The sequence below is a fragment of the Cucurbita maxima genome, unplaced genomic scaffold (assembly GCF_002738345.1).
Source record: "Cucurbita maxima cultivar Rimu unplaced genomic scaffold, Cmax_1.0 Cma_Scf00023, whole genome shotgun sequence".
Taxonomy (NCBI): Eukaryota; Viridiplantae; Streptophyta; class Magnoliopsida; order Cucurbitales; family Cucurbitaceae; genus Cucurbita; species Cucurbita maxima.
The window spans coordinates 1,073,662-1,096,465 of NW_019272039.1; the positions used below are offsets into that span (position 1 = coordinate 1,073,662).

General features: G+C 38.6%; 7 protein-coding genes across 11 annotated transcripts; 4 read left to right on the top strand and 3 right to left on the bottom strand.

The window, feature by feature from the left end:
- Positions 1-1,524: 1,524 nt before the first annotated feature.
- Positions 1,525-3,074, top strand: LOC111497470 (dof zinc finger protein DOF1.4-like). Its single transcript, XM_023148278.1, has 3 exons — positions 1,525-2,086; positions 2,174-2,403; positions 2,485-3,074. The coding sequence occupies exons 1-3, from the start codon at positions 1,697-1,699 to the stop codon at positions 2,621-2,623; spliced, it is 759 nt and encodes a 252-aa protein (XP_023004046.1). The 5' UTR covers positions 1,525-1,696; the 3' UTR covers positions 2,624-3,074.
- A 1,118-nt stretch (positions 3,075-4,192) lies between these two features.
- LOC111496983 (dof zinc finger protein DOF5.6-like) lies at positions 4,193-6,482 on the bottom strand. Of its 3 annotated transcripts, none has more exons than XR_002720540.1 (3): positions 5,588-6,482; positions 4,985-5,446; positions 4,193-4,625 (listed from the first exon to the last, which is right to left on the bottom strand). XR_002720540.1 is itself a non-coding variant. In XM_023147583.1 (2 exons), the coding sequence occupies exons 1-2, from the start codon at positions 5,982-5,984 to the stop codon at positions 5,115-5,117; spliced, it is 729 nt and encodes a 242-aa protein (XP_023003351.1). In that variant the 5' UTR covers positions 5,985-6,482; the 3' UTR covers positions 4,817-5,114. The 3 variants fall into 3 exon arrangements, 1 of the variants encoding a protein (XP_023003351.1); XR_002720539.1 differs by having other exon boundaries at positions 4,193-4,636; XM_023147583.1 differs by lacking the exon at positions 4,193-4,625 and having other exon boundaries at positions 4,817-5,446.
- A 2,648-nt stretch (positions 6,483-9,130) lies between these two features.
- On the top strand, positions 9,131-11,756 carry LOC111496981 (B3 domain-containing transcription factor LEC2-like). Its single transcript, XM_023147580.1, has 6 exons — positions 9,131-9,619; positions 9,700-9,774; positions 9,944-10,044; positions 10,157-10,203; positions 10,305-10,378; positions 11,103-11,756. The coding sequence occupies exons 1-6, from the start codon at positions 9,134-9,136 to the stop codon at positions 11,538-11,540; spliced, it is 1,221 nt and encodes a 406-aa protein (XP_023003348.1). The 5' UTR covers positions 9,131-9,133; the 3' UTR covers positions 11,541-11,756.
- A 160-nt stretch (positions 11,757-11,916) lies between these two features.
- LOC111496982 (30S ribosomal protein S5, chloroplastic-like) lies at positions 11,917-14,383 on the top strand. 2 transcript variants are annotated; one of them, XM_023147582.1, is made up of 3 exons: positions 11,917-12,653; positions 13,493-13,756; positions 14,226-14,383. In XM_023147582.1, the coding sequence occupies exons 1-2, from the start codon at positions 11,992-11,994 to the stop codon at positions 13,740-13,742; spliced, it is 912 nt and encodes a 303-aa protein (XP_023003350.1). In that variant the 5' UTR covers positions 11,917-11,991; the 3' UTR covers positions 13,743-13,756; positions 14,226-14,383. The 2 variants fall into 2 exon arrangements, with proteins under 2 accessions (XP_023003350.1, XP_023003349.1); XM_023147581.1 differs by lacking the exon at positions 14,226-14,383 and having other exon boundaries at positions 13,493-13,952.
- Positions 14,384-15,200: 817 nt separating this feature from the next.
- Positions 15,201-16,094, bottom strand: LOC111497201 (VQ motif-containing protein 4-like). Its single transcript, XM_023147911.1, has one exon. The coding sequence runs from the start codon at positions 16,042-16,044 to the stop codon at positions 15,373-15,375; it is 672 nt and encodes a 223-aa protein (XP_023003679.1). The 5' UTR covers positions 16,045-16,094; the 3' UTR covers positions 15,201-15,372.
- A 1,609-nt stretch (positions 16,095-17,703) lies between these two features.
- LOC111497200 (non-classical arabinogalactan protein 31-like) lies at positions 17,704-19,187 on the bottom strand. The gene is made up of 2 exons (XM_023147910.1): positions 18,506-19,187; positions 17,704-18,143 (listed from the first exon to the last, which is right to left on the bottom strand). Exons 1-2 carry the CDS (start codon positions 19,119-19,121, stop codon positions 17,839-17,841), a joined length of 921 nt encoding a protein of 306 aa, XP_023003678.1. The 5' UTR covers positions 19,122-19,187; the 3' UTR covers positions 17,704-17,838.
- Positions 19,188-19,539: 352 nt separating this feature from the next.
- Positions 19,540-22,543, top strand: LOC111496869 (serine/threonine-protein kinase HT1-like). 2 transcript variants are annotated; one of them, XM_023147408.1, is made up of 4 exons: positions 19,540-19,883; positions 20,558-21,307; positions 21,384-21,839; positions 21,957-22,543. In XM_023147408.1, exons 2-4 carry the CDS (start codon positions 20,576-20,578, stop codon positions 22,239-22,241), a joined length of 1,473 nt encoding a protein of 490 aa, XP_023003176.1. In that variant the 5' UTR covers positions 19,540-19,883; positions 20,558-20,575; the 3' UTR covers positions 22,242-22,543. The 2 variants fall into 2 exon arrangements, with proteins under 2 accessions (XP_023003176.1, XP_023003175.1); XM_023147407.1 differs by having other exon boundaries at positions 19,541-19,888; positions 20,110-21,307.
- Positions 22,544-22,804: the final 261 nt, after the last annotated feature.

The window sequence follows — 22,804 nt, forward strand, 5'->3', positions numbered from 1 at the left end:
ATTGATAGCGACGGCGGTGGTGCCAAAATATTTATTCAAATTCTGCTTATCTCTACTTATATTATGGACCACCTCACCTTTGCTTCTCTTTTACGATATTCCTTAATTTCATGTATATGGAATGAAATTGAACCCAAAACAACAAGAAATGGAGGAACCTTCTCCCCCTTCTCTTTATTTCCTCATCTTTCCATCCATTATCCACCCGTTAAGTATTATCAGCAGTCTCATGATTTGAAAACACTTTTTTTATAAGAAATGATTTGTTTCCCTCTCCCACACATGTAGGATCTCACAGTTAAATTATATAATGAAATGGGTCACGAAGTTATAATCATATTTTAATCTTAAATTCTACCATTTTTGATCTTTTGCATATTAAAAACCAAGGGTGTTAAAGCTAGTCCAAGAGGTATCCCATTTTGATGGTGTATATGCATTCTAGAGAGTGGGGGTGAGAGGCCTAGGAGTAGCAAACTAAAGTGGGAAGCTTTTGGCAGGTATTGTTTTATAGAACAAAGCAAAGATTCTTTGAAAGGGAGGTTCATAAATAAATCTCAAACCACGAGAACAACTGTTTAGTTCATCAGCCAGATTAAATAATAAATAAATTATAAACTAATCTTCTACTTAAGTGATAGATTAAGATTAGTTTAAATTCCTTTTCTTTGTTTCAAGAACAAATTAGGGTTGCTGAAGAATAATGATGGGGGCCAGAATTTTAAGGAAACAAATCCCTTGGAGCCCTACAAAATCCATTTCTTCCTCAACCTCTGATTTGCTTTATTTTCCACTTCTTTTCACACATAAATGAGCTGCCCTCCACATGCCTCTGCCCCTTCTTCTTCTTCCCCCCCTCTCTCTTCCATTAGCACAAAACACAAAACATGAAGCTTTTTTGATTGGTGGAGGATGGTCGAGAGGAAATCCCACATGACTAATTCTTATGTATTAGAAACCCAAAACAAAGTCACGACAGATTATGTTTAAAGTAGACAATATCATATCTGATTACACAAAATGAATGTTACTGTTACGTACCGATGAAGTATTGTTCTAAATTTCGTTGAACCTTCCCACATTCATAACTAATATCTCTCTACTTTATCTCCTTGTCTTTTCCCTCACTTTTGGATTTCCCATCTGTTTTTTTTTTTAGGTTTTTTAATCATAAAGTATTCAAATTTGGGATGTTTTTTCAGACCCACCACGTGAAATGTAAACTTGAAGCTGTAATTTTTCACTTTTTCCTAAACTATTTTAACATTATGAGATCTTGTCATGTTTTACTGTTTTTTTTTTTGAAAAAAAAAAACAATTTCACCAAACATAAGTTGAAGTACATTCATTGATTTGTTTGAATATTTGAATCCCATGAGAAAAAAAAGAGTTAAAAGGATTTGTTTGAGTGGAGAAAATGTGTAGCAACTTCAAGAATATTTCCTTTCTTCAACGGTATTAGAAAATGGCCACAACTTTCTCTTTTTTTCTCTGTCTCTCTCTCCAATTATTATACTCAACATGACTCTCTCCCCATTTTTTGTTGCGTAGCTTTTGGAACAGAATATCTGGTTCTGTTCTCTCTTCTCTTATTTTACCCTAATCCAACATCTTAACCTTCTCTCTCCCTTCTTCTCCCCCTTTTTCAACTCGTTTGCTTTAGAATCTCTTAAATGATAAAAAGGGTTCATCCCTAATGGCTTCACCTTCTCCGATTATGGAGAAACCCCGTCAACAACAACAACCACCGCTACCACCAGCTCTTAAGTGCCCGCGTTGTGATTCTTCCAACACCAAATTTTGTTACTACAACAATTACAGCCTCTCTCAGCCAAGGCACTTCTGCAAGGCCTGCAAACGCTACTGGACTCGTGGAGGAACCTTGAGAAATGTCCCTGTCGGCGGCGGCTGCCGGAAGAACAAGCGCCTCAAAGTCTCCTCCTCCTCCAACTCCTCCTCCTCAGTCAACGGTACTTCCACGTCAACTCCAAGTCAAAACCCTAGCTTTCTCAACTCCATCAACGCTACTACTGCTAATATTTCTTCTTCAGCTTCAACTCATATCAACAACCCAATGTTTTTTGGGGTACATACCACTAACCCATCTCCCTTAAATCTTCACTTTTCAAATCTTGATTCTGTTTCTGCTGTTCTTAACCTTTCGTCGCCGCAGTTTGATGCCATTGGTAGCGGTTTAGGGTTTTCATCTTCGGGCTTTCTCTCCCACATCGGTGATCTCCGGGAAGGATTCAATTCCGCTAAGCAAATTCAAGATATTTCACTCAATTCGAATCACTTCCATCATCCCACGATCTCCTTCGACCGCAATTCGCAGCTTTCGGGTAATTTCGAAGCTAGTTTGACGATGCCGATGAAGGAAGTGAAGATGGAGGGGTTAAACAGGTTGGATTGAATCACAATTAACTAACTCAAAAGCTTAAATTTTTAGATCATTACATAATCATTTATTCATAATCGTAACAGGCTACGTCAGAATCACACGGAGCAAGTAGATCTATCGAATTTCTCCGACCCGTCTCATTTTTGGAACTCGACAACGGCTGCAACCGGGACTTGGCACGATCCAACCAATAACGGGTCCTCAATTGCTTCTCTATTCTAGGTAGAGTACTTGTATTTGTATTTGGATCTCCCTCTGAAATTAAGAATAAAGTTGGGAGGAAAGACGAGAAGAGGTGGATCGGAGCGATCATGTCAGCAGCAAAAGAAGGCTCAAACGATGAGGGTTTGAGAATTTTATAGGTAATTGCGCTGAGAGGAACCTCGGATCCTCTTTCATTTCGTCCCTTATAAAAGTAGCATCGTTAGAATTTTATGTTTTTACTTTCAACAACTTTCATGTCCTTTCACTCATTCATACCCATACCCATAGCTTCGCATGCCTTCTTCCATGCATGCTTCTAATTGGGTCTGATACATATTTCTTTTTCTTCTTTTTTCATTCTCTTTTTTGACATATTGTTAAGGGTATACAAGATGAGAGGGAGCTTTGTTATATTGTAATGGTCTATCATCACAATTAGATTGTTAAATTTCGTAAATTTAGTTTCCTCGATTGTCTTAATCAAATGGGCTATGATCATTAAATTCATGCATAGTTTTTATACAAAGATTGACAATTCGTGATATACTCCCGAGTTCATAGTAAAGTATGATCGAGTAGCTCACTTGATTACAATGACAGTCATTCTAGTTTGGGTCCCAAGCTAAGCTTCATCATTGAGGAGTAGAGGGTATTAGATTGAGTGCCTTTTATCTTTGAAGAGCTTTAATAAGAGAAAAAAATAATAATAATGAAAATGTAAGCCTCAAAGGCATTATGAAATAACATTAAAATATATATATATATATAAATGGGCCAATATTGTCTTTATTAGTCGGCCCAAAGTACAACATCAAACTAAATCAAATCAATCCACAGCAGTTGGGTCTGCCTTTCAATTTCAATACATCTAATCTAATCTAAGACAAATATAAAAGGAAGAGCGTTACATTACGGCAAATGGGAAGAAGATGTAAAAATATTATATTATATGGTTGGAGTATTAAAATATGAGTATGAAAGCAATACGTATAAGGAAGAGGATGTTAATGTGATCTTAGTCGGAATGTTCTTAAATGACACCATTATACACTATGACAAAATAAAAAAACATTCTATTAATACTCGAAACACAACACGACAACTAGTCCATTCCACGCATAGGACCAGACATATGAGCAGTGGTTGTAGCCTGTAGGGTTTCTTTATTTCTTTATTTATAATTATTATTTTGCTGACTCAAGCTTCCTTCGCCGACACTATTTTTATTTTTTTCCTTTTATTTTGTTGTCCCTTCTTTTACACTCTCTCGCTATATATATACATGTAAATTATTTATGATTTGGACCAATTAATTAAATTATCTACTAAGGTCGGTTCATTTTTGGTTGCCTTCCAAGCAACCTCAAACCTTTTCAAACATGTTATTTCCCATGAAAATTGCTCATTATCACGTTGGCTACAAATGTAACGCTCTCTAACATGTCATCTATATAGTCCTAATACTTGTGACCCTGTAGAACTATATAAGTTAGAGAGACTATGTGCTCAGCTCGATACTAATTGACATCAGATTATGTGGGGTCGTCTCATACACAGTAAGATCCATGATCCAGTTAAATTGGGAGCTCAAATTCATTCATATATTAATCAAATTTGATAATGTAATTGAGTAGTAGTAGTAGTAGGGTGATTTTGAAAAGAAGACGTAAAAAGGAAGTGGGTGATGTGATGATGAACGGAGTGGAGGAATGGTTTAAAAGGTTGAAAGGGGGCATTATTCATGGCGATGAACAATTCCATGCAATGATAGCAGGTAGTGTGGGGAGTACAGAGGGAGAATAATGGGTGAGTCAACAATAGAGAATGAAAAAGGGTTATCTTATCTGGCTAAAGGGCGGGCAGGTGACCAAATGATGAGCGGCAGGGTACCCGAGTCGTAGCCCAACGTGTTGTGTTGTGATGTACTGCTCATATTCGATGGGACTTTGGGCCCTCTTCTACTCCACTCGTGCATGCTTTCATATGACTACTTCATATCCATAGCCTCCCATTCAAAAGCCTGCATTTTTACTGCCACATTAAAAAAAAAAAGAGTAAAGTAAAAGTAAAACTGGTGGTGAGTAAAATCCAACAGTAAAATACAAAATAACCTTCCCCATATCGACACATTTTCACACACAACCAACCAAACTCCTCTTGTTCATGAACACAACAAGCTTATGTTTTTCTCTTCTTTTAAGGCTCTCTCACTTTGGCAGTAAATTTAGTTAAACGAGCTAAAGTGCTCGGAAAACATAAACACATCATAATTACTCTCTTTAATCAAACCAAAAAAGTAGCGTTGGAACACAAACAAACCTATATTAATATACATTACACCACAAGATATGCTTGTTCTTATACCATTCATCAAATTACCTTCAACTTCATCGCCGGGAATTTTTTGAGTCAAAGCTTTTTATATATATGGAATATCAAAGGTATGTTTTTTTTTTTTTTTTTTTTTGAAAAGAAAGAATCGAATTCCACTGATTTGTGATCGATCATGTCATGGGGGTGGATCGAATCCCTTCATGTAATCAGGCCACTGGTTAATTGTAGTACTATTGTTCGTGGGGTTGCCTGCGGTGGTCGTGGGGGTATCGTTGTTGTTGTTGTTGGGTGTCCAAACAAGGTTCTCTCCGGCAGCGGCCATTGGGTTTGAAATATAATTGTTGATGTAACTTTCCGACCACCCTGCTTGAGAAGATGAACTCACGGCGGCTTTCCCTGATGATTGGTCCATTATTTCGTAGATTACTTCTGGTGGTTGAATTGGACGCTGCCCTTGTGATGATCCAAATGAATTGACCCAGCTCGAAGATGACCCCAATTCTCCAACTGCATCATAAAAATTCCATCTCTTTTTATTCCACGATTCCAACAAAATAGGGAGGACGGAGAAATTGATTCAAAAAAATACTGAAAAAAGAAGAGATTTTTTTAAAAACTAAATTAAGGTCAAATTCTAATCTTGCTCACCAGGATTGAAAAAAGAGGACGGCGTGATGACGGGAGTACCCGAGAAAATTACGGGTGGCGGAGTTGTTGTTAAACTGGATTGGACTATCTGCGGCAGCGGGAGTGATGGCAGCGGTTGTGAGTTGGAGTTGTCGGATGAGTGAGAAGATTGTTTGGGTCGTTTACCCTTCCGGCAGCCGCCGCCGACGGGGACGTTACGGAGAGTACCACCTTGAGTCCAGTACCTTCTACAAGTCTTGCAAAGATAACGAGGCTGAGATAAGCTGTAGTTATTGTAATAACAAAACTTTGTGTTGAGAGAATCACAACGAGGGCATTTTTGTGGCTGTGGCTGAGCTTGATTTTGCGGTTGTAGAGCCTTCAATCTCCGATCTTGATCATCTCGCCCACGCTGCATCTCTCAACCAATCGATTTGAAACGAAAAGGGTTTTTTGGGATCTTAGAGAAATACTAAATGGAGAGCGTTTTAGGCTTCAACAACTTCCCACTTCTCTGCATGAATCAGCTAGGGTTTTCTAACACAAGATGGGGTTTTTAATTTTATTACGAGAAAAAAAAAATTAAAAAAAGATACTGAAATTTTGCGAAATTATATTTAGTTTCAGAGACACAGAAGTACGGCAGACATTATTGAGCTGAAAATAAATGATGGTCTGAAAAAAAACACACATCCAATCCAGAAGGGATCCTCACATAAATTCAAACGAAAAAGCACAAGATTTCATTTTGTTACGTAAACGGATATGTTGGATTCTGGGGGCGATCAGGGGCGGCGGCGGCGGTAGATGGATGCGGAGTGGTGGCGATTGATCCTTTTCTTTCTCTTTCCGAACGTTTCTGTATCTGAGTTGTGATGAATGCTGTTCCTGTGGTTTCAGTATTTTAATTCTATTTATTTATTTAATTTTCTGACATCATTTGGAGAAATTGGATCTGGGAGTGGAGGGTGACCCTTGTTTCTAAGGGCTTGAATTTGGTTCAATTTATTTATTTTTTAATTATCTAAATTGACCGAATTTCCAACCAAAGTCTCCACTTCCATAATCATTTTGTCCCAACTTCAAGTCAATCTCTAATCCCACTTTTAAAAATTCCACTATTTATTGGTTTACAGTTAACACCATATCCAAAGTCAAATTCATTATATATATATAAAAAAAAAACAAAAAAAAAACTGTGGTGTTGTTCTAATCCAATGGAGTACGAATGTACGAGGAGAAACACGAGGCATGGATTGTGACTGACAAATAGGAGGATGGCACGTGGTAGAGGCCAGGTGACGATAAGGGAGGAGAAATAGAAAGAGGGGTGACAGACAGTCACAGTAGGTGAGATGACGTGTGTGTCCGTTAGCGGTTTCAACCGCTCCATTGGAGTCTCCAAATTTTGACGTTCCTTCCCACGTTATAATTCCAACTCCACGCAGTCCATCACCCTTCTCCCCATTGTGGGACCCACAATCTCCAACAAACCATTATTTATTAAACAATTTCTTTCAAAACAAGTCAACGAGTCCCATTGGCCCCTTTTGCAGAATAATGGGCCGACTTTTAGACTGAAAATAATGGGCCGTTACCCATTCATGCTTCTCTCGTTTGATGGGCCTCAGGTCCACTTCACTAAAAAAATAATAGAATAATAATTTCATTATATCAATTCTGAGTAGTAATTTTAAGATTATTACTATAGGTAAAAATATCATTATTTTCTCAGATTTGAATTTTTAAAATAATAAAATAAACTCTGTAACTTCCTATTGAACGTATTAACACAAAGTATGGATGAACGTTTGGCAGTTTCCTTTTATTGACTATTCAACAAACATGGTAAGTTATTCAATTTTCAAGAAATTCAATAATATTTATTTATTTTTATTTTTATTTTTAGTATTTTATATAAAAATTAGTTTGCTGAAGCTTTAATAAATGTTTTGCGGAAAACATCATACTGGAATGGAAAATGACAAAAGTAAGAATTTCAGTTAAAGTATGCAAGCCGTTTCTTAACCTCTCTCCCACCCATTGGAACACAGGATTCCATACCACCGCTCCCTCCTTTATTTATTTATTTTTATTATTTTCTAATAACAATATTTTTTTTACTTAAATCATTCTAATTTTTATTTTATTTGTCATTAAGATATTCTCACTTTCACTGTTAGTAATACATTAAATTCACATTTTGTATATATTATTTATTCATGCATCTCTACTACTACCATAATGTAATTAATTTCTTAACGTTCCTTCATCATTGTCACCAATAAAGTTATGTTTTTTGACCTATAACATCTATACCGGCCGCCAATCATAGTATCACCACGACACTCTATAGATCGATGTTCTTTTTTTTACCTACCAAATCTAAACGGATGCTAATTATAACATGGCGTTACAATTTATCTATTCGTGTCTTTTACACGAAAAACCTGTTTAATAACGGTTTTATTTTTATCTATTTAATTTTGTTTATTTAAACCATAGTTGTTCTTCCCATAAGTCAAATTCATTCAAACATACAACTTTTTTAAAAATAAACTCAAATATGCTAAAATAAATTTTATAAAATCATTTAGTACAAACAACTAACATGTTAAAAATAAATTCAATACATTAAGAAAATATTTAAAAAATATATATTTTTTCAAGTGATATTCACTCAGTCATGTTAATAGATGTTTCAAGCTCAACCATAACTTTGATCCAATTAATCAAGTTCATGCCTATATTATACTGACTTGATTCATGTTCAAACAATGTCTTAGGTTTGATCAGCTTAAGTTTAGATCATGCTCGTGCCTTCACTTTTTAATTAAGACTGAGTCGGCCAATGATAACGACGACTTCATAACCTTTCGATCCGTACAAAACTATTGTTCACAGTTCCATCTCTAGTATAATTTTATAAAACTCCACGTATATTTACCATAGTAAGATGATGTCTACTCTAAGAGTGGATCGTAATGGTTTTACTTTTAGCTTCACCTAAAATACATCATACACGCTATTTTGTATTTATGAATGCGATCAAACCCTAATGACCACTTACTTTCTCTCAGTTTTCATTCTATCTGTGTCTGTTTCTGAAGCTTAATATGGTATGAAGTTCAAAGGAAGGAGGTAAAGCAAGAGAAAAAAAAGGAAATGAAAGCGAGAAAGCGAGAAAGAGAGGGGTTTTTGTAATATTGACATGGGGAGTTGGATGGTTGGGTGAGCCGCGGGTTGCATGGTGTTCCGTGCTAAGGTTAGCCCAAATCTGCCACATTTAAACCATCTAACGCGCCAACTTCGAACCCATTTAACTCTCTCATACCACCTATAACTCACACTAACTTGACTTCCCCTTGCTCAGATGAGGCTCAGATCAAAGTAACGTGCATCCCAAAACCCACCCTCTTCCTCCCACTTGTCACACTCTCCGCCGCATCGGACCCCTCACCCTCTTAACGCATTTCTCCCTCCCCCTCCCCTTCCTTTTTAACCAATTCACTTCTCCCCTCCTTCCCCCTTAACTAAAACTAAAAAACTCTTCCCCACCTTCCTCATATGGACGACGACGACGAAGACCACCGTCTCCGCCTCCGCCGCAACCACCGCCACCGCCACAACCTCAACCTTCCTCCGTTCCCCCCCACCACTGCCCTCTCTCCTCCTCCTCCTCCTCAAAATTCCCCCGTCCCAATTCTTCCCCACCCGCCCTTGGGATTCTCCCTCCGCACTCCACAATCCTATTTCGTCCCACCCTCCTTGGTCTCCTACGGCTTCCCCATTGAAAACGACCCTATTAATCCCCTTTTGCCTAAAGATGATGGCCGAAGGGGTTTGGATGCTTGGAGTACTAAAGTGGCTAGAAGTAAGAGAAGACTCGCCCGCCAAAGAAGCCTCAGCGTCACTAAACCCCCTTCTTCTTCCTCCTCCTCTTCTGGGTTTGCCGGTAGCAGCGACCACCATTCCAAAGGAATAACAGTAACCCCTTCTCAACCCAACAGAACCCACAATCTCAATCTCTCCACCCTCAGCACTCCAGATAAGGTGGGGGATCCATTAAAACATTTTATTTTATTTCTTTATTTAATGAGAAACTGATTTCTTTCTTTTTTTGGTGGGACAAGGTATTGAGAATATTGCTGAAGAAAGAGCTGAAGAACAGTGATGTCGGGTCTTTGGGCAGGATTGTCCTCCCCAAGGTTTGTACTTTCAGATCTGTGCCTATTTTCCCCCCCTCATCCAATAGAACAGTGAAAATGAAATAAAACAATCCAAAAAATGGATAATTAGAAACCCTATTATTGTTTTTTTTTTTGCTACAAATATATCAAAATTAATTTTCCAAATTTGCTGATGATTTTAACACAGAGGGAAGCTGAAGAGAATCTTCCATTTCTGACTGATAAGGAAGGAATGCAGATTGTGATAAGAGATGTGAATTCGAACAAGAAATGGTCCATGAAATACAAGTAAGGCAAAACCCCTTCATTTATTATCATTAATGGAAGCTTTGAAAATTTAACATCTTTTTTTTTTTTCGCTTAATTAATTCAAATTCTGTTGTGTTTTAAATCCTTGTAGGTACTGGGCAAACAACAGGAGTAGAATGTATGTTCTTGAAAGCACAGGTCTCAATCCCACAAATTGAATTATTAGTACTTCATCTTCATAAAACATTCTTAATTTTGTCAAAATTTTACTAATTCGTTCCATTTCTTGCAATGAATAGGGGATTTCGTTAAACAAAATGGGCTAATGATGGGAGATTTAATTACCCTTTATGAGGATGATAGCAAGAACTTCGTGAGTTTCTTCTTCCTTTTTTTTTTCCCCCCCTGAATAATTAGAATTTTATGGAAAAAGAAAAGTAATATAATAATGATGCGAGGGTTCTCCTAATATGGCTGCTTTGTAACGCTTGGAAAAAGGAAAAAAAGGAAAAAAAATAAAATAATAATATGGACAAATATAAAAGTGACTTTGAACATGTAAAATATGATGTTTTGTTCCTTGTTCCTTGTTCCTTGTTCCTATAAATAATTTCTCTGTTTTTTACAGATAGGATTTCCCCCATTTGTGGGGCCATCCCAGCCGTCGGTTACAAACTTTTTCCTCACCTTACATCGTTGATCTTGTTTTGTTTTTATTTTAAACTTAATTTTTTTTAAAAAAAATTCTAGTTCTCTAAGTTAAATTAGCTTAATTAATTTCAACTATACTCCTATAGTTTACAAATTGATTTTAAAATTCATTCAAATAGGTTTTTAAACAAAATTACCATTAAATTACAAATAATTATTAGATGATTACAGAGAAGTGGAAGATAATTAACTAAAACTGAAATAGAACAGTTTGAGTTGAAAAGTCGGGTTGTTACGAATACTTCACACGTTCTCTTTTAAAAAAATTTAAAAGTCATGTTTGTCGCTAGCTACGTTAACTTCTATCACATATCTGAATGCAAAATGGAAAGCTTTGAGGAAGTTAAAGATGAGTAATTTGTTGGTGTTGTTATTGATGAAAACAGTACGTGACTATTGATAAAGGGGAGAAGCATTTAATCAGGGATGGAAATGAAGAGAAAAAGAAAGAGGCAGCGGCAGCAGCAGCAACAGCTTCTGCTTACCCAAACATGAACATTAAAGACGAAGAAGAGGATGACAATTTAGCTCTGTTGATAGAACAGCTCAAACACAAATCAGAAGACGACGAGCTCCCACAGTCACCCTGCGCCACTAGCCTCCTACTTTCACGTTCATACTTTGAGAGAGGGACCTATACGGGAGCTGAAAAAGGGAATGACAACCATAATAATCATAATGATAATAATGATAATAATGATAATGATAATAATGGGAAGGAAGTGGAAGGCTTTGAAGATTGCTTTGGAGACCTTGAAATTCTGCCGGAAGTTAGTGGGTTCAAGTTCCCTATTCTCGACTATTTGAGAAACGACAGAATATGAACAAAACAAGAACATAAACGCAGTAGTAGTTGTTGTTGTTGTCGTTGTGTACTGTTATTCTATAATGCGTATGTACTTATGTCCTTCGTTGCTGCATCGTCGCTGTCTATAGCGTCTGGACTCTCTTGATCGAAACAGCTGCTGCAAGAGAGAGAAAAATTTGCTGTTTTCAATCATTTTGAACCTATTGCAAGTGTTTTGAGCTGAAATTGTAAATTCTTGCGTGTTTTTTGAAACCATAAATACTCAAATTAATTATGGTAACAAGGTGGAGCTAATTATTTCTGTTTTTTCTTAGGTAGTTATTGGGATAATGTATGTTTTTTCTTAAACGACGTCGTTTGGGTAAGTCTGTAAAATTCAAACCCGTGTAGAGAGAGTCCCATTGGGGATAAGCATCTCTGAGACCTACAAAGCCTCTTCCCTCACAATCCTTTCCGTCCTTCCCTCAATGGCTTCTTCAACTCTCGTACCCATTTCCTTTCATTTCGTACGCTCTTCTTCCTTTCATCGTCTTCCGATTCCTCAATTGAAGCCTTTCTCCGGCGTCCACTCCGCCCTATCCGTAGCCCCAATTTCCTCCTCGATTCTCTCTGCAACTCGAGTCAAATCCTCAGACATTGATACTACCTTCTTGGACACCTTCAATCCCGACGAAGATTTTGTCTATGACCCTCCTGAAGTCCCTGAAGGCTTTGTCGCGCCTCCCTCCTTCGACGAGGGCCCATTAGAGTCTGAGGACGAAATTGCCGCCGCTTACGAGGAGCTCTATGGCCCCGCTTACAGTGGAGTTAGTGTTCTGGGAAATGATATTTATGTAATGGATTCTAAGATGAAGAAATTGGGCGGATTCGGCTCAAAGATCAAGAAGGACAAGCTGCGGGATGGGTTCGAAGAGCGGGTTGTGCAAGTTCGGAGGGTCACTAAAGTGGTTAAAGGTGGGAAACAGTTGCATTTTAGGGCAATTGTTGTTGTCGGTGATAAAAAGGGGCAGGTCGGTGTTGGTGTTGGTAAAGCTAAGGAAGTCATCTCCGCTGTCCAGAAATCGGCGATCAATGCTCGCCGGAATATCGTCACTGTCCCCATGACCAAGTACCTTACATTCCCCCACAGGTCCGTGACTTTGTCTTCGAATTGTAAAATTCCGATACCACTGAATTTGATACTAATAGGGGCTTCTGTAGTAGCTTTATTGTAATGCTTTAGTTTGCTGATAATGGGAATGCGTTCAATTAGGAAAATGGGATTTAAGGAAGAGTAGAATTGGATGATTATTGCTTATACTGGTCTATAGAACACCTTAGTTCAAGTATAATCCTTACTTCGATAGTTCAATGACTTTGTTTGAAGTTATTTAATACCCCAATCCTGTAGTGTGCAGGCAGGTTGAACTTGGAATCCTTATTCAAAGTTGGTGTTTTGAGTTATTTGTTGGTTCTGTAGCTGCATTTTGCTTATATTGAGTTGTTGTTTGTAAATGACAAGGCATGTTTCCCAGTTTAGTCTAGAGTCCTACAGTTCAATTTAGTCAATTAGAGTATGCAGAACTTGTCTTTTTTCGATCAAGCGATCGAGCTTCCAGTGTTCGATCTGCGGCTGAAAGAATTAGTACCTAAAAAGCACCATGAGAATGAGAGATATATAGAATGATTTCATTTTAGATGCAATAAAGAGTAAGGGCATGCTTTTTAGAGTGATTTTGTTAAAATCACTTTTGACATGTCCAAAATCTTGGTTTGGCAAAAGTGATTTTTGGCTATTTCAAAATCATTTCCGAACGCATAGCAGTCTCTAGGAAGCGAGAAGCCAAAGCGAACAAACTCAATTTTTCCACAAGTAACAGAAGCTTCAAATTATGAATCCTATATTAAAGTAATATTTCAGTTGTATTCACATGTTGGGTTACCCTGTTTTACTGCAAATGTTGGCTAAGGAGAATGAAGAAATTGTAGGTCGGAGGGAGATTATGGAGCAGCAAAAGTAATGCTGAGGCCTGCTTCTCCTGGTACTGGTGTGATTGCTGGTGGAGCAGTGAGAATCGTCCTCGAAATGGCGGGTGTCGAGAATGCGTTAGGGAAGCAAATTGGAAGTAACAATGCCCTCAACAACGCCAGAGCAACGGTGGTCGCCGTTCAGAAGATGAAACAGTTTCGGGAGGTTGCACGGGAGCGAGGTATCCCCATGGAAGAGTTGTGGAAGTGAAGAGGAGGGAAAGGGTGAGTTATTTTCCCTTGCTCAGTTTTTCTTTGACATATATTAGTAAATCTATTCTTGTAACCCAATATGTTGTAGAAACGGCAATGAGGTTCCCCACCCTAAATTTGCACATTAGTTTATATAGCCTTGAACTATATTTGTTCGTTGCTTTCACTGTGAAGCAGGCTTTTATAACAAATTTAAAATGTTGAAGAACACTGTTCTAACACAGTCATAGCGTGGTAGGAAGTACACATGACAGGAGAATTACTCTGTCTACCTTTTTAATTGAAGGCATACATATCTCAACATAAGCCAAGAAGTAGATCTTGTGCCTCCAACTTCCTGTTGTGCCTATCATTAACTCTCATTTTCCTTCCTTTTGTCGTGTGCCCGACTTTGAAGTCTTGTTAGACTTTTTTTAAAAACTCTCATGTGAAACTTGATGGAGAAGATTACTGAGTCACTATCTGTTCACTCTATTTCAAGGCGATGCCCGAGAGCTTGCCTGTTGAAGATGATGGACGGGTATTCAACCAAATTAAAATACTACTGAAAGATAGCCAACTTGTTTCAATCCCCCTGTCTGAATCCAAACTTTGGCTACTCATCCTCTTGGCTATGGCATTCAACTTTTTTGAAGTGTACGTTACTCTCCTGTCTCCACACATTTTGGAGCCCCCACTTCACATTTTTCATCATCACCAGTCTACAGCTCCAAGGGTGAATCACGTCATCCATGGATGCTTTCATGATGAACTCCCATACCTTAGAAAATGAAATTGATCCAAAATGATGAAACAATTGAAAAATCTGCCCTCTCAATATGTTTTTAAATCATTGCTCAATATCTACATTTATGTTGGTGCACAAATTCACCACCACATAAATATGAGTTGTGTTCGTGCTTTTAAATATCGGAACTTGATTATATTCTAGTCATCGTTCTTTCAACACATCGGAACTTGAAAGCATTTGTAGCATAGTTAGCACCAATTGTATTCGAGCGCATACTTGGAGCAAATCCGGTCTTCATATAAGGACACGCAGCTAAGAGTGGACCAATTTTAGCTCTGGGAGAGTCTCACTTTCCAAATTTATAAAATGTAATAAATAACTAAATAAATATAAACCCTTTTTTGTTATTGTACCTTAACAGACTTGATTTATTAGAACACTTCCTCACAGATCCACCAACCTTATTTTGACCAACAACATTCTAAATCAAATCCAAATTTAGGTAATTACTAGCTTTTTATGTCTTTATTTTTTTATTTTTTTCAACCAATTTTATTTAGACTTCAAACATAAAATAATGTTTCTGAAAATGACCCATTGCAGCTCTGTGCATTGTATTCCTCGCCATTTCCTTATAGTTTAACAAATTAAAGGGGTTTTTTTTTTAATTAACTGTAAAAATATTTGTTGAACTAAAAGATGGGGAAAAAACGTGGAATACTACAATTGGAGCAAAGGGATTTTTCATTGAATTCTCTGCAAATAAACGGTATTACAGATTTTTGTTTTCTCCTATGCTCAGTATTGCTGATTCAAACTTCCAAGACATTGAAGAAAAATTGGAAAAAGAAAAAAAAAATGAACAACATTAAATTGATAGGTTAAATTCCCATTGAATTCAAGATGCAGAAGAGCGAGGTGGACCTGGTTGATCTCCAGGGGAAGTGACTGGAAACAGAGGCAACAGCTGCGGCTCCGATTCCCTGGGGGTGGTGGCCGGCGATGGGTGCAAGTAAAATCCCTTTTCTCTAATGGCTTTAGCTTCGGCTTGCTCATCCACCGGCGGATTAATAGTGATGTTGTTGGACGGTTCACAATTCAACGGCTGCGTCCGGCGGAAGGGGTCGGGAATGAGCGGCGTGACCGGGCTGAGGACGAGGGATGGAAAATCCAGCATGGTGGGGGAGAGAATTTCGGGGTAATTTCTGGGCGAGAATCCGGCAGTAAGAGAGGCAAAGACGGGACTGATTTGGAAGTTATTGAGCAGATTTCTACGCTCGTACAGCTTGAACGTGGAGTGTTGGCGTTTGGGGATGGATTTAATCGGAGGAATGTGGGTTTTGGGTGTGGATATTTGCTTCGCGGTTTCGGGTGATCCGGTCAGCATTTGAACTACTTCTTTGAAAGAGGAGGTATCGGCTTGGACGAAAGTGGCCGGGTACGGGTTTGCAGATTCGGATCTGTTGGTGATTCTGGTCGTTGGAGACGGCGACGGTGGTGGTTGAAGCCCATTCGCGGCGGTGGTGGTGGTGTTGGTGGACTTTTGATGAGGCCTTGGAGAGATTTTCATGGATGGGTTTCGGGAAGAGCTCAGGAACGGTGAGATTCAATTCAATTCAATTCAAGTGGGAATTTGTTAGTTTTGTGTTTGGTTTGGTAAGAGGGATTTTAGAGTTTTTCTACACAATCTCACGCGCGCTTCTACCGTTTCTTTCTCACTTTCTTACCATATAACCTAAAATAAGATAGACCAAAACGAAAGTGAAGTTCACGCGTTGAGAGAGAGGGTAGGATTGTATGGAAGGACAGGGGCCACGTTGGGTATGACGCAAGATGTGGTATTTGGAATTTTAGATAACGAAAGAGAAGACTGTGAGGTCCACTCACAGATGGGAGAGTGAAGACATCGTCAAACTCAAATTCAATTTTTCCCGTTGACTTTTTGCACCAGCATTTAATATTAAAAAAAAAAAAAAAAACAAAAATCGAATTTACTAATTTTTCTTTTATTTATTTATTTCAAATATCAATATTATTTTAATTCAATTACTAATAATAATTTCAAATAATTCAAAAAATGGATGTTACGAAGTCCCTCCTTTTGCCGTCTCATAATTTGGAGCATTTAAGGTTACAAATTTGTGTTCCCTATTCCTATTCCATTATTTATATATCAAAACAGCCATTATTATATTTTTAACGTCCCGCACAATTAATTTAAGTAGTTGACGGTTGTGGATTTACACTCATTTTCCTTTTATTTTTTTCATTATAATTTTTCATAATGCTCCAAAGTTAACATTATTGGTTGAAACTTCTTTTTATTTTATTTAAAAAAAAAAAAACAATCGTTGAAGCTTTCAAAATATAAATATTAAATAAATTGATATCTTTAACAAATTTATTAATTATTCCACGAAGATTTTAAATTTATAATCTGTCACTATCATCCCCAAATAAATTAAGTCAACAAGTTATAATGTAACCTTGACAAATGGTTTCTTTTATCTTTTATCTTTTATCTTTTTTTCTTTTTTCCATAAAAAGCCGATAATTATATTAGATAAGGACAAAGAGGAAAGTTGTTTGAAATTTTGGAAAAAGGAAATAAAAAAGAAAAAGAAAAAGAAAAAATATATCTTAGAAATAAATAATTATCCTCTCCCTCTTTGGCCAATTTTCATTACGTTATTTATTTGTATCTAGGGTCACAATTTCTGATGATGAGGCTCCACCGTGTAGAATAGATAATATGGGCCGGAATGCAAGGGTGGAGCCCATAGTCTTAATGGGCCATAGGAGAGGTTGGTTAAATGGGCCATATAAAGCGGCCCACTCTAGTAAGAATAAATGATGATGAATTATCGTTTATAAAATAATAAAAATAATAATGTATGGATTCATGAGCGTGGTTGCAGACAAGAAGGAGGCGCGTGTGCTTTAATAAAGTGGTCAGCACATTATTGGAGGAAGGGATGCGGTCTCGCAAAGCAGAGACCCAATTATTATTTAAATTAAAAAAACACAAAAAGAAAAAGAAAAAGGAAAAAAGATGCCTTTTCCTCCACTGGTTGGTCACTCCGCCGCATTCTCCTTTTTACCCTTCCTCATTTTTAAAATTTATTGTATTATATTTTTATTATGTCTAATTTCTATTCACATGAGTCAAATTTGGTTGAAAAGAGAAGATAACACTCGAAAAAGTGGATATTCTAAGATGATTGAAAATACAAAAATAAAACAAAGCATTTAATTTAAATATTAGAACTGAACAACAACAGCAACAAGCACAGGCAACGACATCGTTTGAAGACATAAAACAGAACAGTGATGAAGAAAACCGTTTCTCTGTCGTACAGAAACATTAATGATGAGGGCAAGTGGGTTCGAAGGCAAAAGGACCGACGGAGTAAAGGACGAAGGGGAGCTTGTTGGCATCGATGTAGGACTTCTGAGGCTTGAGGGCGGCTCCAGCAGCGCCACCATGGAGGGCGGAGGGTTTGCTGCAGGCGGCGACTGGGGAAGAGCCGAGAAGGACCTTGCATTTGTGGAAGGCGTAGCTGGTGATGGCCTTTGGTGCATTGATGAAGAAATAGCCGTTCTTGTCGGTGGTGGCGGTCTGGACCAGCGGGTATTTGGTGTTCTGGCAAATTAGCTTCACGCTCGCACCTGCCATTAATAATGAATTTACATTTACAGCCCTCTGTCATATCATGTGATACTCAATAATTGCAGCCTTTTTTCTGACCTTTTCTTTTTATGGCTAAACATTTCATTTTTTTTGAAAAACTAAAACAATTCTGTTATGTCCTCTTCTTGCATTTATTTCGAATTGTTCCATCGTTTTTGGCTTTAAAATGTTAAGCTGGAAATTTGGTGTAACTTAATGAAAAGATTTTGAACTTTTCATGGTCCGTAGTGTTTGTACTCATCTAAGATTCAGCTTAGTTTGAGGAAATTAAAGTTTGTAAAAAGAGGAATATTCCGTTAAGGGTTTAAAAGGAACAAAATTTAGGAGGTTCAGAACTAACCAGCGACGGGAGTAGCGCCGTTAAGAGTGTCAACTCCGGCATATTTACAGGACTTGCAATAAACAACCCCTTGAACGGAAATGAAGCTCCTCAGCAACCGAGGCTTGGGAGGGTACATTGGAGACGGGGAGTGAGCCGGAGGCAGCAATGGGCGGACGTCACGGTGGTGTTCGTGGCCGGGAGCCGGCATTTTAGTGGGAGGGAGGTGGTGAGGTGGTGCATTATTTACCGGTGGGTGCACCGGAGGTTGCGCGTGGACATTGTGGTGGTGGCTCGGCGGTTGAGCCGGAGGGTGAACAGGCAAGTGGGTTGGAGGTGCATTATGCACTGGCGGGTGAACCGGAGGCTGGCTGTGGATATGGTGGTGGTGGTGGCTCGGCGGTTGAGCCGGAGGGTGAACAGGGACGTGGGTTGGAGGAGAAACTGGTGCCGGTTTTGGAGTGTGGTGATGATGATGGTGGTGGTGGTGAGCAGGTGGTTGCGCCGGTGGCACGGCGGCGTAGTGGTGAGGGGACTCTGCGAGTGTTTCCGCCGCCGTGACGTCCTCGGCGGTGGAGACGGCGAAAATGGCGAAGGAGAGGAGAAAAAAGAAAGATTTAGAGAGAGCGAAATCCATGGGTTGGGAATTTAGAATCCAAAGGACGTCAATTTCAGATTGTAAGTGCAAAAATATATAGCGGCTTCTGGAAAATACACTGCACCTCTTTTTCTCGATTTATTTTATCACAAAATAAATATAACGTTGAAGATCACCNCTCTTATTTTTATCTTTTTTTTTTATTATATATTAATAACAAATTTATCATTATTTGCCCTTTTCCCTCGTATTGGGCCTTCCAGCCTCGTTTCTCTGAAAGCCCAGCTTATCGGCCCAATCAAAACCATGGGCCATTATTGGGCCACCAAAGACAAACACAGTGGTGGATGTAAAAGGGTACACAGTTCCCGTGCGAACCGTACCAAAGGCAAAAGCATGGTAGAACCAGGTAAAGATTCGTCCGTACCCTCCAAAAAAAAGACATTCCCGATAATGACCTCAACAATTCCTCAAAATTCCAATGTGTTTACGGATTTCGTTGTGTGGTTCCCACCAGCCATCATTCACCGTCGCCGTCATCGTCATCGTCACATCTCCCTTACTCGTAACGCCTTGCCTAAACTATATCCCTCTTCTCGTCCATGGAATCTTATTTACTGTCGCTCAATCCTTGTTCTTCTACCGCCACAGCACCAACCTAATTTACGATCTTCCATTTCTGAAATGTAATCTAATTTTGTCCCGACAGATGGGTTTTCATGTTTTTGTTTGTCTCCTTCATCATCCTATGGATTTCTACAGGGAATGCCGTGTGAATTGAAAGAGGCCGACATGTTTGAGGCCAGGTTTTTGACTCTTCCTAGGTTTTTCTTTTTTATTTTTCTGCTTCTTTTTGGGAAACTTGTTGGGGTTCTTTTTTTCGCTCTTTTGTCTGGGTTCTGGTTAATTCACTTGTTTGAATAGTTAAATGGGAGGGGGTAAATTATTTGTCTTTTGGAATTTGGGTTCTCTTTTATTATTATTATCTGGATTTATTTATTGGGGATCTCTGTGTGGGATTTGCCAGGCTTATACTCAAGGTGGGCTTTGACTTTGGAACCGAAGTTAAAAAAGATGTGTACAGGAGGAAAGGAATTTGGTGTTGAACGGGAAGATTTGTGTTGCTTTGTGACTTGAGAGGGATTCATATTTCTGTATCTGCTTGTTGGGTTTTGCTTTAACCGATTGTTTTGCTGGTGGGAGAACCAGGATTTGAGCAGCGCTCCAAAATCTCCATCGTTTTGTACGTCTCAATGATTCTTTAATTTCATGAAACAAAGAATGTTTGTTCGTTAGAATTGCATGATGGGTCGATGAAATCAAGCTTTTTGGGCCATCAAATTCATGGTCATCATCATACCCATTTGTTCCCGAGAACCCAACTTGTGTTTAGTCCTCCTCCTGAGCAGGAGAGGGGAGAAAATGAAGAACGTGTGTGGTTTGAAGATCTGTTAAGTTTCATGAACTATTTGCAGGAAGATTAGAAGAAAAAAATGGAGAAGGAGGCTAATTCTTGGCTTAGGAGAACCAAGTTCTCTCACACAGTTTATCATCGATGGGACTCGTTAAGATTGACCCCTGTTCCTTTCACCATCGAACCACCTCGCAATTCTGGCTTGAAATCGAGGCCTCAACCAACTTCATCACCCCAGAAACCAAATCCTGATATTTCGAAGATTCAACCAAGTTTCGTATCCAACAAGACGAGGTATCTGTCTCCTCTTCCCACCAGCAACCTCTCTGGCCTTTTCAGGGAAGCAAAATCCGAGAGTAAGAGATTCTCAACTCCAACTCCTCGACTTAGAGAACAAACGAAGGAATTCAAGAACATGGATCCTCAAGTTTCTAAATCTGCCAATTTCAAGTCATCTTTGAATACCAGTCCACTGAAACACCTAGCTTCGGCAAAACGAGGTGATAAGTCAAAGCCCCGGAAGGACTCACCCTGGACCAAATATTTCGAGTCCGGTGGTGTAAGAGTCACCGCAGTCGAAACGGTTGATGACTGGAGTGTTGATCTCTCCGAGTTGTTTCTCGGGTTAAGGTTTGCTCATGGAGCTCACAGTCGACTATATCATGGAAAATACAAGGACAAACCTGTTGCTGTTAAAATTATTCGGCAGCCTGAGGACGACGAAAATGGAGTTCTTGCTTCGAGATTGGAGAAGCAATTCACCAGAGAAGTTTCCCTTTTATCTCGTCTCAATCATCCGAACGTTTTAAAGGTGAATCGAGTGTTAGATTGTAGTCAATATGTTCAATCTCTTAGTTTTGTTGACGTTTGTTTACTTTCTGTTGCAGTTTGTAGCTGCCTGTAGGAAGCCACCAGTTCACTGTGTCATTACCGAATATTTGTCTCAAGGATCATTAAGAGCATACTTGCACAAACTTGAGCACCAATCTCTCCCTATGCGAAAACTAATTGCAATGGCTTTAGATGTCGCTCGTGGCATGGAATATATTCACTCACAAGGCGTAATTCATCGGGATCTTAAACCCGAAAATGTTCTTATTGACGAGGACTTCCACCTGAAAATTGCAGATTTTGGTATAGCTTGTCCTGATGCCTTTCTTGACCCATTGGCTGATGATCCTGGTACTTATCGATGGATGGCACCGGAGATGATTAAACATAAACCCTATGGTCGAAAGGTTGATGTGTACAGCTTCGGGCTTATGTTGTGGGAAATGGTGGCTGGTGCAATTCCTTACCAGGATATGACTCCCATTCAAGCAGCCTTTGCTGTTGTGAACAAGGTCAGCTTTTTATTGATCACGTGTTTGTTCCTAGATTATCTTCTTTGTCGGGTTTATCATGCGAGCCATGGTTTGTAATTGATCATGGTTCTTAACGAATCAATGTTGGTTTTTTAGAATCTTAGGCCTGTTGTCTCAAGTGATTGTCCGTTGGCTATGCGAGCACTGATCGAGCAATGTTGGTCTGTAAATCCAGAGAAGAGACCCGATTTCTGGCAGGTAGTGAAGGTATTAGAGAAATTCGAGTATTCGCTTGCCCATGATGGGAAACTCGCTTTAGTAGGAAATCCTCTGTCTAGTTTTCATCAAGACCATAAGAAAGGAGGGCCACTCCATTGGATTCAAAAGCTTGCCCCTCTACATCCTGAACCCTCACCCCGCCCCAAACCCAAATTCTCATAACCCTTCGATCCGTCTTGTAAGTGCAAGCTATGAGATCGTTCACTCAATCCCGAGGAAAGAACTCCCTCGCTGTTGTCATCTGCTTAGTATTTGGCCAAGTCTTTGTTTTTGTAATTAAACAAGAAGTTGTTGGCTTCCCATTTTTTGGCACAGGCTTACGATGAATATGTGTATCTAGCATAATATTCATGTTGTCAAGCCCTGGTTCGATTCGATTCTAGCTATGACAAGCTAGCCAGATTCACGGTAGGATAATGTCATACGAAACAACTTTACATGACTTATGCCACCTTTTGGAATAAGCTAAGCGTCTAAGTTATTTTTCTCATATTAATATTTAAATTATTTTAAAATAAAAAATACTTGGTTGGCCTTTTTTATTATTTACTTAATGTTCAACTGGTATTTCTTTTTTTTTTCTTTTTTTTTTTCTTTAGTGGTTGTTTTTTAAAAAATAAAATTTTAATTGTCTCATAATGGTGTCAAGTCATCATTGTTAAGAATGAAAAATTCATCTTATATCATACTTTAAAATAAAAAAAAGGTTCATGTAATGGTAACAT

What these genes read in the sequence shown, in the direction of transcription:
- LOC111497470 (XM_023148278.1), top strand. Translation starts at nt 1,697, where the DNA reads ATGGCTTCACCTTCTCCGATTATGGAGAAACCCCGTCAACAACAACAA. An exon ending in ACAACCCAATGTTTTTTGGG is followed by an intron (nt 2,087 to 2,173) that starts GTACATACCACT and finishes TCGTCGCCGCAG; the next exon opens with TTTGATGCCATTGGTAGCGG. An exon ending in AAGATGGAGGGGTTAAACAG is followed by an intron (nt 2,404 to 2,484) that starts GTTGGATTGAAT and finishes TAATCGTAACAG; the next exon opens with GCTACGTCAGAATCACACGG.
- LOC111496983 (XM_023147583.1), bottom strand. Translation starts at nt 5,984, where the DNA reads ATGCAGCGTGGGCGAGATGATCAAGATCGGAGATTGAAGGCTCTACAA. An exon ending in GTCCTCTTTTTTCAATCCTG is followed by an intron (nt 5,447 to 5,587) that starts GTGAGCAAGATT and finishes TTTATGATGCAG; the next exon opens with TTGGAGAATTGGGGTCATCT.
- LOC111497200 (XM_023147910.1), bottom strand. Translation starts at nt 19,121, where the DNA reads ATGGATTTCGCTCTCTCTAAATCTTTCTTTTTTCTCCTCTCCTTCGCC. An exon ending in CGGCGCTACTCCCGTCGCTG is followed by an intron (nt 18,144 to 18,505) that starts GTTAGTTCTGAA and finishes TATTAATGGCAG; the next exon opens with GTGCGAGCGTGAAGCTAATT.
- LOC111496869 (XM_023147408.1), top strand. Translation starts at nt 20,576, where the DNA reads ATGGAGAAGGAGGCTAATTCTTGGCTTAGGAGAACCAAGTTCTCTCAC. An exon ending in ATCATCCGAACGTTTTAAAG is followed by an intron (nt 21,308 to 21,383) that starts GTGAATCGAGTG and finishes TTTCTGTTGCAG; the next exon opens with TTTGTAGCTGCCTGTAGGAA. An exon ending in CCTTTGCTGTTGTGAACAAG is followed by an intron (nt 21,840 to 21,956) that starts GTCAGCTTTTTA and finishes TTGGTTTTTTAG; the next exon opens with AATCTTAGGCCTGTTGTCTC.
- LOC111496982 (XM_023147582.1), top strand. Translation starts at nt 11,992, where the DNA reads ATGGCTTCTTCAACTCTCGTACCCATTTCCTTTCATTTCGTACGCTCT. An exon ending in TACCTTACATTCCCCCACAG is followed by an intron (nt 12,654 to 13,492) that starts GTCCGTGACTTT and finishes AAGAAATTGTAG; the next exon opens with GTCGGAGGGAGATTATGGAG.
- LOC111496981 (XM_023147580.1), top strand. Translation starts at nt 9,134, where the DNA reads ATGGACGACGACGACGAAGACCACCGTCTCCGCCTCCGCCGCAACCAC. An exon ending in AAATGGTCCATGAAATACAA is followed by an intron (nt 10,045 to 10,156) that starts GTAAGGCAAAAC and finishes AAATCCTTGTAG; the next exon opens with GTACTGGGCAAACAACAGGA. An exon ending in AGGATGATAGCAAGAACTTC is followed by an intron (nt 10,379 to 11,102) that starts GTGAGTTTCTTC and finishes TGATGAAAACAG; the next exon opens with TACGTGACTATTGATAAAGG.
- LOC111497201 (XM_023147911.1), bottom strand. Translation starts at nt 16,044, where the DNA reads ATGAAAATCTCTCCAAGGCCTCATCAAAAGTCCACCAACACCACCACC.